Below are 16,917 nucleotides of genomic sequence, written 5' to 3'. Positions count from 1 at the left end.
GGGGGGGGGGTAGACCTAATACTCCAAAAACAAAACAAGAAGAATGAAAAAAGAAAGAAAAGTGACAAATACTCTTTCTCCTCAACCCCATAACACCCTCATAGAAAAAAAAATCCTTTTCCAAAAAATTTCATTTTTCTTGTTCAATTCTCTTGTCTTCTTTCATTCCTTGTTCACGTCAGACCGGATGAAGGAGAGGCTTCGTTACGCCAGAAGAACATCTATATCCTCGGCAGTCAGACCAAAGAGGTAGAGCAGATCCAGCAAGCTCTCGCTGTTGAGACGGGCTCCGGCCTCCATCTGAACGCGGGGCTTCGCGTTCCAGGCGACGCCCAGGCCGGCCCTGGCAAGCATGAGCAGGTCGTTGGCGCCGTCGCCGACGGCGACGGTCTGGGACAGGTCGATGCCCTCCTTCCCCGCGATCTCGACGAGGAGGTCGCGCTTGCGCTCGCGGCCGACGATGACGCCCTCGACCTCGCCGGTGAGCTTGCCGTCCTCGACGACGACGTGGTTGGCGTGGGCGTGGTCGATGCCGAGCTGCTCGGCCAGCCAGCCGGTGAGCGGCTGGAAGCCGCCGGAGAGGACGGCCGTCTTGACGCCGAGGCGCTTGAGGGCGCGGATCAGGTCGCGCGCGCCCCTGGTGACGTCCAGGACGGGGCGGAGGTCGGCCCAGATCGAGTCCGGGGCGCCCCTGAGCAGGGCGACGCGCTCGCGGAACGAGGCCTCGAACTCGAGCTCGCCCAGCATGGCGCGGCGGGTGATGTCGGCGACGCGCGCGGCCAGGTCGGGCCGGTGGGTCATGGTGGCGGCCAGCAGGTCGATGACCTCCTGGGTGATGAGGGTGCTGTCCATGTCGAAGACGACCAGGCGGGGGTGGCGGCGCAGGATCGACTCGCGCTGCAGGTTGACGTCGACGTTCCACTCCTGCTCGAAGCGGTAGATGATCTCGTGCCTGCGCAGGTCGTCCAGCGACAGGTAGTCGGGCGACGGGGACGGCGACAGCGTCAGCTCCACCACCCGCGGCGTCTCCTGGTTGTCGAGGCAGCGGTGCGACGAGTGGAGCTCGTCGGCGTCGGGCGGCACGGGGAACGTCGACATCAGGTGCAGGAAGGAGGTGATGCACAGGGGGGATATGTACGACCCGTAGATGTGGTCCAGCTTGTCGCCCTCGTGCGTCGGCGGCTCCATGGGGAAGGCGTCGATGCTCGTCGTCGGGGCCATGTTGGACGGGAGGGAGTCGCTATTCTCCGGGGCAGCACCGGCAGTGCCCGACCCGCCGCCGGTGATGCCGGCCCCTTGGCTGTGGCTGTTGCTGCTGCTGCTGCTGCTGCTGCTGCTGCTGCTGCCAGCACCGCTGCTGCTCCTCTGCTTGTACATGAGGGTGGCGACCAGGCGGTCCGACCTGACCCCCGCGGGCGGCGCGCAGTTGGGATGAGACAGGCTGTGCGTCACACCCGAGTCGACGATGACCGGGGGCTGCTCGTCGGACGGAACGCCGCGATAGGGGAGGATGGGCTTGGGCGACACGCTACCCGGCGAGGAAAGGCCCTGCGACGGCCTGCTGTTGTTGCTGCTGCTATTTTTCTTGTTGCTGCTGGGATTGGCATCCTCGACTACCGTGTCGATGCCTTGATGGGGCTCCGGCTGCCTTGGTGGGCGGTACTGCTGATGATCGCTCAGGTACGAGTTGCTGCGCATCGAGTTGGACAGCTGCGGCCTAGAGGTGGCGGCAGTGGTGGTTGTGAAGGCATTCTGCTTGGTGGGGGGAGCTGCGACCTCGGCCATGACGTCTTGCCTATCTGGATTTATGTGTATGTGCGTGTGTATCCTTCCTCTTCTATTTTTTTTTGTTCTCCTAGGTGATCCGTAGTAGAAAATGGGGGAGGCGGGGTTGGGTTATACGACGGCGGGTAGCTGTTCAGTCCTCTGTGCCTTTTTTTTTTTCCGCTTACTTTTTTCCCTCCTATGATCCGGCGGCGGGGCGAAAGCGGTGGTGGTGGTGGTGGTGGTGTCTCGGGACGAGCAGTGACAGTAGAAATACTTCAATACTTGTAGTCTGTACTCGTACTCCGCAAGGGGGCTCACTTCACCGCCCCAGTCAGCCAAGCTAGGTACCTGATAAATGCTCGACAGGAAAGAGAGAGAGAGAGAGGGAGAGAGAGAGAGAGAGAGAGAGAGAGGAGAGAGAAGGGGGGATGATAGTCCTAGAGAGAAGGAGTAGAACCTCCGCTGACAAGTGCAGAAAAAAATGACGTCTCTTTTTTTTTGTCTACCAAGATACAGATATGCATAAGTGATGAGTAATGCGTGTGTTGTTACGTACGTAGTGACGATGTGATGAACTTTACGGAGTCATACTACATAATCTGTGCAGTATCTATGATCAGATGGAACAATAAGAGTAATGATGATAATGATGATAAAGAGAAGAAGAGAGAGGGGAAGAGGAGAGGAGAGGAGGAGGGAGAGGAGGGGGGATCTACGTCGTGGTAAGGGACCAAACAGGCGTATATCGATACCAACGAGACCATCAGCTGCTGGCCGGTGAGTGAAATCGTCAGATGTTCCATGTGATCATGATGGGTAAGCTGTCACGACTGCGACCACCTTCATGGCTCCATAGATTAGAAGATGATCGGAAAGGCAGGTTTTGATCGAGACAGATGCCATCTATCAATACTCGCTGACTGATGAGATGGATTACAGCCAGAGTAAAGCCTTTCTACGGATTATTTGACGTAAGAATCCGCTGGTGACGAGGTCGGCAGAATGGGCCGACGACGACGACTGAGATTATCTCTGCGAAGTCGCTGTATGATTGGCAGTTCACCGAGCGAGCTAGTGTTGATGGGCAGAAAAATCACGTGCTTGTCTTCTCTGACGGATCAAACAGCTAAATGAGCCACTAGAAGATGTTATTCCGGTCCGGTGAGAGCTTTTCCCTACTAAAACGGAACACCTATATAGTCACTATGTCATTTATATGTATACGTGTTATATATATACACATCAATAACAAGGGTTAGAAAAAGGCCTGATTTCAAGCCTTCTTGCAGCATTACATCAGTGAACAGTTATCCGGATAAATCTCCTTCCGATCCGGAACCTTCGATGAGCATTTTCCCGACATTATTCCGCCGCTCGGTATCGGCATTCTTCTTGTTTTTTTTTTTTCTTTTTTCTTTTTTTCTTCTCTGTCAGTGCTGTCGATTGCGTGTGAATGCTGCAGATTACTCCGTACTACTACTATTAGTATTACTCTAATATTACTAGTTGATATTTTTGGTGCGGATGCCCCTGTCTGTAATATCAATACTCCACATGACGGGGTGAATCCCATAAATTTCTACTAATAGTTAGCCTATATTATAACCTTGTCCACCCCCGTCCCTCTTTCACCTAGGCAAGATCTACCCTGCATCTTTGGCTGGGAATTGTCTTGTGCGAGGATGGATAACTTGTCATTATCGTCACAGTCCCACCTAGGCATGGGATAATATGCCTCAGACACGCTAGACCTCCAGGTTTCCCTTCCCTCTCTCGAGTCCTCCTCCATCAGGATCCCGGGGTGGCGATGAGAATAGCAGTGATGTGGTCGGGTCAACGACCGAACCGAGGCCTCGACCGCCCAGGATCGGGAACTATGCATACTACTAAAAGTGCATATACCTGTCCTGCACACCGGAAAAGAGAAGAGAATCATAGGAAAACATAGCTAGGTCATCATGAGGCTCCGGGATCTCTCTCTATACAGTACTCGAGGAGGGGGGAGGGGGGGGACGTAATAACTTGGGGTGTGTCCCTTTCCTAGGAGTTTGGGAGAAGCCTGTGAAGCGTATTCGATACCAGCCTCATACATTCGCATTCACTACCCGATCAGAACCAATACGCACCTACACTTTCTCAGACTTGCTAGAAATAGGGACTGCAGTGCTGCCAGCGATGGCTCATCTTGCCGCCTCTCTGGCGATGCTGGCAGCCCATGTGGCTGGCTCGTCGTCACCAGACGTCTCCGTCCCCAACTCGATAGCATCTCGTCACGCCGCCAACGATTCTGGAAGGCGGCTCAGCCTTCTGGCCGGGGACGGCGGGGAGGAATAGGAGAACAGCACATCTCTGGACAAGAGCTTCGACAAGGCCGCTCTTTCCGAGAGAGGTGTATGCGTGCTGCCCTAACTCTCGTCCTCACACGATCGCATGACGCTCGCTTATATCAGGAACTCTCCATCACTCCACGGTGGCCACATGGAAGACGTCATGGCCGCGACGAGGGGCAGAGGTTTCAGCAGGTTGACATCGTCATCATCCTCGTCGGGAATCGGTGAGACCCTAGACTCTACCGGCGACACGCGAAACAGCCTTCGCTGAATGGCGGAGCGGGAGTCTCCGCCACCTGCGAGACGTGCTGCGTCAAGGAAGAGGTCGCTGCCGGCTTCACCATAGGCGAGTCGTCCTTCAACATCAGTTGATGCGATGCAGGAGGCGGACGGTAACCTCGGAGAGATCCGAGACAGCATCACCGACCCTGTCCAGACCCGTCCTGTTCTCCGGAAACCCAGCGGATATTGACTTGGTGGTACATGTACATTCACGCATCGTCGCTTGCTGCCTTCTACATGTTCAGAGACCGATCGTGCGCAAGGTAATGGCGGCACACCCGAACTCCTCCACGTCGAGGTGGTGTCGGACGAGACCGTCCTCAGGGCCGTTCTCCCGCTACCTCTTAGCACTGACTTCGCTGCTGATGCCGATTTTCTCGGAATCGACGTGTACTGGACCTGCCCGGCTGGGCTCTTGACCTGGGTCTACGCCAACCTTGGCGATTTCACCACCACTATCTACCCTGGCGACGAGGACGGGGATGACTGTGCCCTAACCACCCATGGCGACCTCCAGTCGGAGCAGGCGTTCATGTCGGTATCGGGGGACCCCACCTCTCCCACCGAGACCTCCTCCTCCCGAGGACATGTGATCCCATGTGAACCCGCATGCATCAGCCGGGCCTCCCAGACTGCCAGCACCACGCCTACAGCTAGCCTAGGTGCCGGGGCACCGCGTGATGGCGTCGAGATGACAGGTACGTCGACAGAGTCGGATATGGTCTATATAGCCTATCAGTGCCGTCAGACGGGCACCATCAACCGCCCCGCGGGGAGAAGCAGACGAAGATGAAGTCGACCACGACGCAGACTCTCTACGCTGTCGTGCCATCTTAGTGTCGACCCCACATGGGCCGAGACCGTCACCGAAGCTGCCGTCAGCAGAGCAGTTACCTCTGGAAACGACGCCGTCGCCGTGACCATGTCGTTCGGCAGACCCGAGACGGAGACTCCCGGGGGGGGAGGACATTGACGGTGACGGTCCCCTCCTGGACAAGAAGACGGGCGGCGTGAGTGACAATATCATCGTCAGGGTGAGCCTCAGCCTCGGCCTCAGCACTTCACTTCTCGCTGCCGTTACCGCGGGTATAGAGTAAAGTCTTGTTTCGTGCGCTGCCAAGACCTCTCTTTTCCTTCCTCTGGATTTGTGCCTGACTCTGTGAACTGTCCACAGCTTGTTCTGCAGGCGCGAAGCCTGCGAGACTTAGAAGATGAGAAGGCACCATGTCAAGATATCGTGGCATGTTTCGAAGCGGTCTCGAGCAGGATTCACATGTACGAAAGTAACTCTACATGTGTGAATGATTGACGGAAATGGTGATTTTTTCTTTCTTTTTCTCCTGGAGGAATAATGCGATGGTATCACCATGGGCGCGGCCCAAGCCAGTTGATGCTCATCAGCTTAACGCTTTATGATGGCCGATTTATGCATTGCCACCTGTACGGGGTATGCACTGATATTATTACTCGGCTACAAGACAAGGGGAGATCACGGGCCACGGTCCATGGCAGAACACGATCTATCATCTGAGTAGAGTCTAGACGGGCCGCGGAAGCCAACGGACACAACCCATGAGTTGCTAGCCTCGACCCTGGTCAGCGCAGCAACCGTCTATTCTCTCCACTTTTGAAGGCCCAACACACAAGTAAGGTGGATGTCCTCCGACTCCCTCGAATATCTGTCATGCACGGAGCCTTCCTTGATTGAGGCTGTGTAGAGCTAGCGCAAGATGCCGACCAGCCACCACGTGCCTTATCAAGGGCTTCTTCCGCTTGATCCCTGCTCTTATAGAAGCCGTGCTTGAGCCTCTGATATATAGGCAATACTAATCGGTAGCTGTTGACATGATTTCCAGAGCGGTACAGCGATACGGCCCATAACCGATTTCGAGGGTCCCGTGACGTTCTAGCCATGGTCGTCTGTGAACCGCCCGCAGCCGCATATGGCGGGCAACCCACTCTACTGTACGTCGGCGGGACCTACCATACGGGCCCTTGATCGTCGCCTTTTTCATCGTAGGGATGGCCTCTGGAGAGGTGACGAGAAGGGAAGCCGGCAGCTCGCTGGGAAGCACATCGGTCAGAACGTATGCAGACAATACTGCATCCGAAACTCCGAGTCGAATCTTGGCGCTCTCCAAGACGAGCAGAAACCACGAATCATGGCAACTCAACTTCATCTAATCCGAGAACAAAGAAAGCGGATCCAGCAGCTGAGAATATTCTAGCCCGTCACTCCTGAAAAGAACGCAAGAGCGAGGATTTTGAAAGGAACGGGAACAATCCTCCGTGTTTATCAATCATCCCACTCGTATCCAACTGGATGAGCGTATGTGGATAGGAGAAACAAGGGACTAGACGTCGCTATGTGGGACGCGTGCATGGATATCTTGTATTGTGCAAAATCTCTGCCAGGTATGGAGAAGATTTCCTCTAGACCCAACTACCTGGTTCAACGGGATTCTTGCCAAGCTGCCGAGCTGCCAAGCTGCCAAGCTGCCAAGCACTCAATAATCCAAGATAACCTTAAATTTTCTTCTTCTTCTGCTTCCCTTGATCCTAGCACCATCTGATAATAAGCTTGGACAGTCAAACAACGTTTACATGAGATGTATCCACCAGGTGGATCATCCTGTACCCTCCCTAGGCGGCATCGGCCGCCGCAGTCTGGGTGGGAGAGAGAGAAGAGGCAGAGAAGAGGCAGAGAAGAGATTTCAATATGCCAGGTCTATTAAAGGGAGGTGGGCTCTCACACCCTACCTTCCCATCTGAGATCTGTAGTTCCCTCATCGAGAAAGATATATCCACAATGGAGAAGAGCCCTCCCGTCAAGACGGTCGTCTCTGAAGAGGAACCGGAACAGGTACTTGAGGAGGTGGGAGCCGGCAACGGAGCGGCATTCAACCCACTCGACATCCCTCTCAAGTACAAATGGACGGCCCTCCTCCTCGTCATCACCCTCCCCATAGGACACACCTGGACAGGCTCGGCCCTGGGACCGCTCAAGAACACTCTGCGAGAAGAGCTCGGGATCAACAACACGCAGTTTGGCGTCATAAGCAGCGCGGATGCCTTTGTCAACACCGTCTTCCCCATCATCGGGGGGCTGATCCTGGACTGGTGGGGCCCCAACATCATCACCCTGTGCTGCACTTCCATCATCCTCATCGGCTCCGTTGTCGCTGCCGTCGGAGTCCAAGTTGGGATCTGGAGGCTTCTCGTCTCGGGCCATGTCCTTATGGGTTTCGGCATCGCCGTTCTCGACTCGGCAACACAAAAGGTGCCTATACACACACACACACACACACACACACAGCTCCCAGTACATCTATCCGAAAGGCTAATCATCTTTGCACTCTTCTGCTTCTTTGCCGGAAAAAAAGTTCTTCTATCACTGGTTCGGTGCCTCCGGCCTAGCCCTGGCCTTTGGACTTGAAAGTGCCGTCTCGAATACGGTCGGGCTCGTGTCGGGAATGGTGGCCATTCCCATCCGGAACAATACCGGATGGTACGGCTGGACTTTCTGGATCCCCGTCGTCTTCTGCGCATGGTCCCTCATCATGAACGTCGCCTACGTCTGCTACGAGCGTCTGGTGGTGCCCCCCGAATACAGGCTCACCCCGGGCCGCGACGCGGCCATCACGGAGAAGTACCTCTCCAGCAAGCGCAGCTTCTCCCTCAACAGCCTGCTCACCCTGCCCTGGGCCTACCTCATGCTCCCGGCCACTCAGCTGCTGCAGAGCGGCGCGGCCGGTGGGTTCAGCACCAGCTCGGCGGACATCATCTTCTTCAAGGGGTACACGGAGGAGGTGGCCGGTTATCTCTCCACCGCTCAGGAGATACTGCCGATCGTCCTGAGCCCCGTCCTCGGTCTGGCCGTCGACAGGTATGGCCACCGATTCCACTACGTTGCGGCTGCGCCTATCCTCTGGATCATCGCCTGCTCGGTCCTGGGCTTCACCGATGTCCATCCGACAGCTGCACTGGTCTTCTCCAGCTTGGCGGGCGTCATCAATTCCATGCCTCTGCAGATCTGCATACCGCTGCTGGTAGCTGATCAGGCCAAGATCGGTACCGCGTTCGGAGTCTGGAGGGCTTTCAACAACTCGGGCTCGACTATTGTAAGTGACTTATTGCCTTTCGTTGGGGGGGAGTGCCTTGCATTCTGCATCTGCATTTTTCGACTGCTGACGTTCCTTGCCATGCTAGATGGATGTCGTCTTTGGTGTCCTGCAAGACGGGAGCAAGAATAACGGTTATTACAAGGTTCTTTTGGTGGCGATCGGCATCAAGGCTTGGGCTTTTGTGCTTGGGCTGTCGTACATCTTCATCGACTACAAGTGCCTCGGCAAGGGCATGACCATGACTCTCCACCAGCGCGAGGCAAAGGAGGCCACGATCGAGGATCGAGACTCGGACCCTCTGACTCGCAGGAGGTCGAAGCCGTGGTTCACCGCTCTCACCTTCACTCTGTTGGTTTCTATCATCGCGAGTGCATGGGCGGTCTTCCTCAAGTACCTGATCTGATAGCAGAACGTGGCAATAGTTGGACTTCTATGCCAAGGCCCGCCAGTCAATATACGGTCCGGAGGTGTGACATCATATGGCTGCAGTAGAATTTCCGTGTCAGTGACGATTTGGATCTCTGTCTCGAGTCCGTTGGCTCATGCTGAATCGACGGAGCACATGCTCATCGTGTCTCGGTTTTCGGGTTTTCAGGCAGGGAAAGGCAACAGATCAGAGCCACTCATCTCTGCTGAGAATCCATATAGGTTGTGGGACTTACACCTACGACCTCACATTCATGTATCGTAAAGCTACAGAAACGTTGGACCATTCCGGATCTTGGCCGGCATCTTTGTGCTAACTATTCTGGAGAAAGCTTCGGCGCCGTGACCTTGACATCAGTGACCACCAAAATCTTGGCCGGGTGTCCGGACCAGCTACTACATGTCTGTAGTCATCTTGCAGACAGTGCAGAAGCAGCGGTCGGAACCAGTCGCCTGTTTGACATGGGCTTGATCTCAGCTGCACAGTTCAGTCTCTCAGAGTTCTTCGGGGCCAGAGAGTGTTTCCGTTATCATGTGCCTACCGCAAGCTTGGAACGCCAGTATTGTTTTTTTTTTTTTTTTTTTTTTTTTTTTTTTTTGATTTGACAATCGCTTGATACAAATTGTACCGTGATGGATGCTGTTTCTATTTGGCAGAAACGGTCTCTAGGATTAGTCTGATGATGGAAATAGTGAGAAGCAGGGGAATGCTGACACTATCATCGGGATAATGCTACAATTCGATACAGAATGACTACAAGTTGGGTATTACTACTAGACGGGCATCCTCCTAGTTCAAGCAAGCAGAAGACAATCTACTGTCGAGTAAGATGGGCTGCCACGGAAGCCTCGCAGATGATCGTCCTGATCCGTGCCAGACAGAAGCTCACCGTTTGCAGTTGACCTTGATGGTGTCGACGTTTTCCGGACCTGGTCGCTGTTCACCGTCAAGACGTAAGCTTGGTCAAAATCAATCTTCATGGCCCGCTTCGTCTCGGCACACCACATGACATTGCCGTCGCTGAGATCGTCATCGTCGATCAGCCCTAGGGCCCGCAGCTCCTGCGTTGTGCGCCATTCTTCCTCGTCGGCGTCTATGCCTATGCGCTCGAGCTCCTGGCGTAATGGTTCGTGATAGAGAGGCTCACCAGCGTACGACATAAGCAGCATGTGGGTGACTAACGTGCAATTGACCATCGGGTAGGGTAGGATAAGTTTGATCATGCCGAGGCACACGGGAATGAGTAGCCCTTGCTGCGCATCCAGCTTGTCATAGACTTCTACCTCGTGTCGTAGCCGGCGGTGGTAGAGCGTCTCGACGCCCTTGGCTACTAGGGTGTACCCAAAACCCGTTACCGTGATTTTGAATAGGCAACCGACGGCACCCCAGGCCCCATCGTCGAGAAGACATTGGCAATCGAGCTCTGAGTTCTCAAAAAGCTGGTACCTGACCAGCTCGCGTAGCTCGTCACCCGTGATAGCGTGCCTCGCCCATCTAGGGCCCTTTAGACGGCAGGCATGACGGTGAAGGAGAACGTTGGGACAGCTGTAATCCATATCCTCACCCCGGATTAGGCCACGCAGACATGCCTGGGTGCAGTATGGCCTGATCGGCCTGAAGGTGGACGGGTCGAAGGGGCTGGGGAGGGTGGGCGACACGACGACCCGCCTCTTCTTCCGATCGTGGACTTCGCCGCTGCCCATCGCGTGATGTCTTGGCGATTGGTGGGAGGCCGAACGCTGACGCTTTAGCGGAGATGACTTCCGCGGCTGATGCGCTGAGGGCTGAAGTTGGCTAGCTGGAGAGCTGCCCCCGTTGGGAGGGGAGCCGTGGCTTCCATGGCCTCCACCAGCATCATCATCGTCATCATCACCATCGTCCCGTCGTCGCCGCCGTCCGCGTACGCTGCTGACTCGACTCGAGCTCGACCCAGGTGGGAGCGAGGAGGGCAGCTCCGGAAAGAGAGCTAGCTGAGATACGTTGATGCTCCGCTGCCGGGCTGGCTCGGGGATAGACTCGTATGCGAGCAGGCATAGGCCGCATAGCTGCGACACAGGCAGCTCACGTATGTCTCTAGTGTCTTCCTGAGGTGGGTCGGGCTGATCTGCCGTCATCTGACAATATTGAGGGTAGACTTCGGAATGGACGAGCAGGGTCGTGGGGTCATCTTGGGATAGCTTGAGAAAGGTCAAAGTCTCGCCGGATGCCAAGAAGCCATATTCGACACCAGATGCTACCATGTAATGAAACGTTTGCGACAACGCGTTGGCGAAATATATCTGTCCGGAAGGCAACTTAAGGCCATGCGTCTCGTCGACGTCCGAGGCGCCCCCGTGCTGCGTCTTGTTTTTGGCCTTGGCAAGCTGAACCATGATGTCCTCAGGCAACTGTCTCTGGCCAAGGCGAGAAAGGGTCTTGGCCCTGATACGGTGTACTGGCTTGTGCTCGCCCATCAGGACGCGGTAGACCGATCTAAGCTCGCCGGCATGCTTCCCCTGCCCTTCCTCGGCAGATGGAGATATCGTCCGGGAGGCTAGCACTAAGCAGTCAGGTTGCATCTTGCGCGGTAGCTTCTGCGCTACGTCACCCGCATCGCTTTCGTCGCCCTGCATGTCGGAGCTGGTCTCCGCATCGACCGTCTGGCTGACCCGGACATGCCAACCGGTCGAGCGATTGTCAAAGTAGAGCTGTACTTGGGATCCGGCGGCATTGAGATAGGCGTTCATGACATGCTGTGCTGGCCTCTGCAGTGCCTCGTGGATGATGTAGGAGGTCTTCGCCTCATTACGGAAGCTTTCGGACTCGAGGAAGGCAGGTGGCAATTGCTCATCTATGTTCCTTCTCGCCGCTCTCATATCCAGGATAGACGGGAATCGCAATGAGTCGCCGATGACGACGCGGGCGCGCTCGAACGCGTCACGGTATAAGTGACGGAAATCGTCCCACGGGCGGATCTTGAGCGGATAGTACTTCCCAAAGATGGAAGTACGGCCAGAGGTGGAAGACTGGCTCTTCTGGCCCTCGGAGAGCGTGCTGGATTTCTTGGCTGGCGTGGGTATTAACCGTTGTATGTATTCGTGCATAGAGTCGATATCGAGCAAGTAGGCTTCCATCGTTCGGTCTGGTCTTGTCAGCAGGTGTGGCTATCGAGCGTGACCATGCTCTTTCCAACTCACCAAACTGAGTACGTGCATTCTCTTCACGTTCGGTGCGGAGAGCGTCGGCGGCTGCGATCGCGTCACGTTCTGCTTCTTGCTGCCTGCGCTCAGCTTCTTGCTGCTTGCGCTCAGCTTCTTGCTGCCTGCGCTCAGCTTCTTGCCGCCTGCGCTCCGCCTGTTCGTAGAGCTCTTTGTAATCCATCGAGGGTGACGACGGGATCTGATCTATTAGAAGGAGGAGAGTGGGTTAACAAGACGATGGAGGCCAAATGGACCGTGATGAAAAGGTGGGACCAAACTAACATGCTAGAGTACCCCACTATTGTTCGGCCTCTGAATGGCAGCAGCACCTGAAAAAGGTGCATATATTTATTGCGTATGAATAAGAAGTTGTAGTCTTCAGGTTGTAAATCTGTAGTGTCACCGGTGATGATGTGTCCTCATTCGCGGTTATCGTGTCTCTTGCTCCCTTTTCGCTCATCAGTCTTCACGCTGGGCGTTGACGGTTGATCCCTGGTCCGGGTCGGATAAATATTTCTCCATCTAGGAATTTTGGGGGAGCGGGGGTCAAGAAGTGCATGGGACCGTGTGCGGTGTTCGCATCTCTTTTTTATGCTGCCTCTAATTCCGATATAAACATGGGCTTTTTACGTTTGTTTTAAATCCGGGAAACAATGCACACTCAGACGTTGCCAAGCAATAATAATAAGCCATAGATCCCCCTTTTACCTGGACTCTGCAAACGGGAGCTACCCAGCTTGGGTAGCATCTCCCTTCCCTACACACTCTGCCCCCTGCCAGCTTTGCAATAGTTGTGACTCGTGAGAGGTATTTTCCGACCCCCAGAGCCCGTCAATGCGGTCAATAATAACCTCAACTCCACTTTGCTTCCCCGAACGGCATTGATAATCGTGGAGAAGTCGGGGCTCTTTCTCAAATTGGGTTAAGCTTTTCCGACATGTACGAGTACGAGCAAGGTCAATCAATGCCACGGCAGTTCGTCGTACGATTGAGTAGTCAGTACCCTGGGTATTATTGGATACCATGTCGATAAATAGCGTCAGCGTCGCGCCCTTCTCGCTCCCCCCGACTCTCGGAAACGGAAGCAGCAGCACTACTAGCATCGTCGCCGTCGCAGAAGACATGAAGGCCTCGCAATACCTACTCACACCGCTGTGCGCGCTGGCCCCCGGGCTGGGCCGATGCGCCGCCGCAGCGACGTCATCCGCCTCCGCCGACGGGGAGAAGTGCAGCAGCCTCGTCGACCGGCTGCAGCTGGACAACACGACGGTGTACTCGACGAGCTTCATCCCGGCGGGTACCAACCTGTCTCTGGCGGAGAACGATCCGACGTGCGGCCCGAGCTCGCAGCTCGTGCGTTCGGACATTTGCCGGGTGACGATGCTCATCACGACCAGCCCGAGCAGCAACATCTCGTTCGAAGCCTGGCTCCCGCTCGACTGGAGCGGACGCTTCCTCGGCACCGGCAACGGCGGTCTGAACGGGTGCATCCACTACGACCACCTCGACTACGGCTCCCTGCACGGCTTCGCCACCGTGGGCACCAACAACGGGCACAACGGCACGTCCGGCCGGCCCTTCTACGAGAACCCGGGCGTGCTGGAGGACTACGTCTACCGCTCGATCCACCTCGAGGCCGAGCTGGGCAAGCAGATCGCGCGGCAGTTCTACGGCAGGGAGCACACCAAGTCGTACTACCTCGGCTGCTCGACGGGCGGTAGGCAGGGGTTCAAGTCGGCGCACGACTTTCCCTCCGACTTTGACGGCATCGTCGCCGGCGCGCCCGCCTTCAACCTCAACGCCCTCATGTACTGGACCGGCCAGATGTTCATCAAGACGGGGTCGACCGACTCGCCGCGCTTCCTCGACTCGGCGGCCTGGGACCTCGTGTACGCCGACATCCTGGAGCAGTGCGACGGCCTCGACGGTCTCGAGGACGGGATACTCGAGGACCCGGACCTGTGCCAGTACCGTCCGGAGAATCTCCTCTGCGGGTCCGGCCGGTCGTCCGGCTGCCTGACGGGCGAGCAGGCCGAGACCGTCCGCGCCATCTTCTCCCCCGTCTACGGCGCCGACGGCGAGCTGGTGTACCCGCGCTTCCAGCCGGGCGCCAACTCCACGGCCGGGCTGTTCGCCGGCGCGCCTCACCCTTACCCGACCGACTGGTTCCGGTACGTCGTGTACGGCGACGAGACGTGGGACCCCGCCACCCTCAACGTCCAGGATTGGGTCGCCGCCGACGAGCTCAACCCCTTCAACTCGGCCACCTGGGAGGGCGACCTGTCGGCCGCCAGGGACGCCGGCACCAAGATCCTGCACTACCACGGCCTGCAGGACCCCGCCATCAGCAGCGACAACTCGGCCCGCTACTACGACTACGTCTCCCGCACCATGGACGCCTCCTCCGACGACCTCGACGGCTTCTACCGCTACTTCCGCATCTCCGGCCTGGGGCACTGCAACAGCGGGAGCGGCGCCAACCTCATCGGCGCCGACCAGGATACCTATGCCACCTACGACCCCGACGCCAACGTCTTGGCCGCCGTGGTCCGGTGGGTCGAGGACGGCGTTGCTCCCGATCATATCCTCGGTAGCCGCAAGACGGCGGCTGGGAAGACGGATATCAGCAGGAGGCACTGTCGGTACCCGAGGCGGAACAGGTACAAGGGCGAGGGAGACCCGGCGGTCCCGGACAGCTGGGAGTGTGTTTTCTAGTTGATGTGTCTGATGTGATGTGCATCTGTTAGTATTTGGCTACGTATGCAGGTTTTTTTCATCATCTTCTTTCTTTCTCCATGGGTTCGTAGGTCTGTGCGCGTCGTCAATGTCTGGTGTTTTTACGGATAAATGATGTGTGCCCTAAAGTTGCTCCGTGTGGAATATGTGACGTGTAATGATCGTCGGCAACTTCCTGTTCTCATCCGAGGCGTACCTTCTTTTACGCTACCCCCTTCTCTCCTCCCCAGACGGCAGTTTCCATTGTCCTTCTTTCCCGCAACTGCATGATGCAGCCCCAAGCATGTTTTTCATCACCTTGATCTCTCTCCTCTCGATCCACCCTCTCCTTTGTCATCATCATACTCAACCATCCTACGACACAGCCGGCTTTACGTATATCCCGTTACCTACCAGCATTATCTCACTCACTCTATCCAGCAGTTCTCATGACGCGGCTCAATAGCAAGAGTTGGACTGTGTAGAAAAGCGTGCTTTCCATCCTTGCTGTCCAGTCTGCCAACTGTGAGCATGCTGACGCCGATGGATCACAACCGTCGGCGGTGAAACCGCTACCAACACTGTCGAGAGACACACTTCCGGCGAATGGCAACGTCGAGGATTTCCGGGGGCTTAAACGCATCTACGAGTACGAGTATACCGAGCTCTCGTCGGACACCGACGTCCCGCCCAGCCTACACGACTGCTCCGCGCCATGGATGCGGACAGCCTTGGACGAGGAGGTCAGCCGCATGTCGATCTCGGGCACGTTGGAAAATACCGCGTCGGCGATGTCTAGGATGAAGGCGAGCGACGCATCGCTGCCGGCCGCAGGACCGTCCCCCCTGCCCCAACTCACGCAGAGCTGTCCGGAGACGTGCGACGACGCGGCGTGTCTTGAGACGGCACACGGTAATCCAGTCACCACGATGGCTCCAGCCCAAGTAGAGACGGTCCCAACCCAGGGAATATGTTTCCATGTCCACAGGGTCATGAGAAACAGTTCGACAACATCCTCTCCCGGTCGGACGTACGAGCACATTGTCCCATACGCATGGTGGCGGCCGGGGAGACCGTGACGGAGCAATACGCCATGACGACTGTCGGTCGGTGGGGTGGACTCATTGCCGAGCGAAGCGTGGCCACGGGGCATGAAGGTACACGTAATCTCCGACAGAGTCTCTTTGATATCTACTACCTTGGTATTCAGCGATCTGTCGTTCTGCAGCGAAACGGAAGGGAAAACAGAAGTTTAAAGGGAGGAGGTTTGTGAATCTGTATTATAGGGAGTCGTTATCATCGACGGCATGAAGTCGACCAGCGCAACTCCACACACAATTTTAAGTCTCGCTGCACCATTACCGGCCAATGCAACAGCAGGGCACACAGTACACAAACTGGAGCCCAGCAGAAATGCTCCGTAGTCTGTAGGATAATACCGGAATTGCGGACATGGCAAGGGCCGGGGTCGAGATAAGCTTACATGTACGGCGGTGTGTGGCTTGACAACATCAAGCGAGAAGATGACGGAATGACGGGGCCACCAAGGAGATTTCCGATGACGCCTTTTCCAGGCAGAATTCATCAAAGTGACAAGAGGTCAGAGTTCAGGAAGGGGAAGGAGACTGGCTGGCTGGCCCCCTTCTCCGGTCGAGCTGGTCAGGACTCAGCGGTCAGTGACGGCGGCAGACACGTACGATACACACCTGCACACAGACCCCGTGACCAATCACATGACGCAATCTTTTGACTACTCAACATGAAGAGTGATGACGACTACGGGGTACGTGCATGTGCGAGTACGGATCTTAGACGTACACCGTAGTTGGGAACCCAAATAAATTCTATCACCCTGCAGGGGCCGAGGGTGAGAAGGCCATATCACATGTACAGATTATGGGAATGCAAGTATGATGGAAATAGACGTTACGCGTAACGACTGTGTTTTCTGTACTTGTACGATGTAGTATTAGCAAGTAGCATTTACTGGGAGACTAGGATATGAAATGATTCACTGGTAAAAAAGGAAGACAAAAAAGGAAAAATCTTGAAGAATAAAAAAAATTATAAGAAAAAGGAAGAACCCCCCTCCC

The 16,917-nt window shown here is 55.8% G+C and overlaps 6 protein-coding genes across 6 annotated transcripts; 3 read left to right on the top strand and 3 right to left on the bottom strand.

The window, feature by feature from the left end:
* Window positions 1-204: 204 nt before the first annotated feature.
* GMORB2_5120 (phosphoserine phosphatase) lies at window positions 205-1,785 on the bottom strand (the record flags this gene model as incomplete). Its single annotated transcript, XM_035467094.1, has 1 exon — window positions 205-1,785. One exon carries the CDS (start codon window positions 1,783-1,785, stop codon window positions 205-207), a length of 1,581 nt encoding a protein of 526 aa, XP_035323106.1.
* A 2,157-nt stretch (window positions 1,786-3,942) lies between these two features.
* Window positions 3,943-5,352, top strand: GMORB2_5119 (uncharacterized protein; the record flags this gene model as incomplete). Its single annotated transcript, XM_035467093.1, has 4 exons — window positions 3,943-3,984; window positions 4,359-4,464; window positions 4,625-5,117; window positions 5,190-5,352. The coding sequence occupies 4 exons, from the start codon at window positions 3,943-3,945 to the stop codon at window positions 5,350-5,352; spliced, it is 804 nt and encodes a 267-aa protein (XP_035323105.1).
* A 1,836-nt stretch (window positions 5,353-7,188) lies between these two features.
* On the top strand, window positions 7,189-8,906 carry GMORB2_5118 (Major Facilitator Superfamily; the record flags this gene model as incomplete). Its single annotated transcript, XM_035467092.1, has 3 exons — window positions 7,189-7,659; window positions 7,763-8,500; window positions 8,589-8,906. 3 exons carry the CDS (start codon window positions 7,189-7,191, stop codon window positions 8,904-8,906), a joined length of 1,527 nt encoding a protein of 508 aa, XP_035323104.1.
* An 818-nt stretch (window positions 8,907-9,724) lies between these two features.
* On the bottom strand, window positions 9,725-12,393 carry GMORB2_5117 (uncharacterized protein; the record flags this gene model as incomplete). The annotated part of the gene is made up of 4 exons (XM_035467091.1): window positions 9,725-11,107; window positions 11,168-12,051; window positions 12,107-12,308; window positions 12,346-12,393. The coding sequence occupies 4 exons, from the start codon at window positions 12,391-12,393 to the stop codon at window positions 9,725-9,727; spliced, it is 2,517 nt and encodes an 838-aa protein (XP_035323103.1).
* A 739-nt stretch (window positions 12,394-13,132) lies between these two features.
* Window positions 13,133-14,824, top strand: GMORB2_5116 (feruloyl esterase; the record flags this gene model as incomplete). The annotated part of the gene is made up of 1 exon (XM_035467090.1): window positions 13,133-14,824. One exon carries the CDS (start codon window positions 13,133-13,135, stop codon window positions 14,822-14,824), a length of 1,692 nt encoding a protein of 563 aa, XP_035323102.1.
* A 643-nt stretch (window positions 14,825-15,467) lies between these two features.
* On the bottom strand, window positions 15,468-15,818 carry GMORB2_5115 (uncharacterized protein; the record flags this gene model as incomplete). The annotated part of the gene is made up of 1 exon (XM_035467089.1): window positions 15,468-15,818. One exon carries the CDS (start codon window positions 15,816-15,818, stop codon window positions 15,468-15,470), a length of 351 nt encoding a protein of 116 aa, XP_035323101.1.
* Between the last annotated feature and the right edge of the window lie 1,099 nt (window positions 15,819-16,917).

The sequence above is a fragment of the Geosmithia morbida genome, assembly GCF_012550715.1.
Source record: "Geosmithia morbida isolate 1262 chromosome Unknown scaffold_3, whole genome shotgun sequence".
In the NCBI taxonomy this organism is placed as follows: Eukaryota; Fungi; Ascomycota; class Sordariomycetes; order Hypocreales; family Bionectriaceae; genus Geosmithia; species Geosmithia morbida.
The sequence above is the reverse complement of the archived record's forward strand: the minus strand, read 5'-3'. Positions and strand labels throughout refer to the sequence as shown.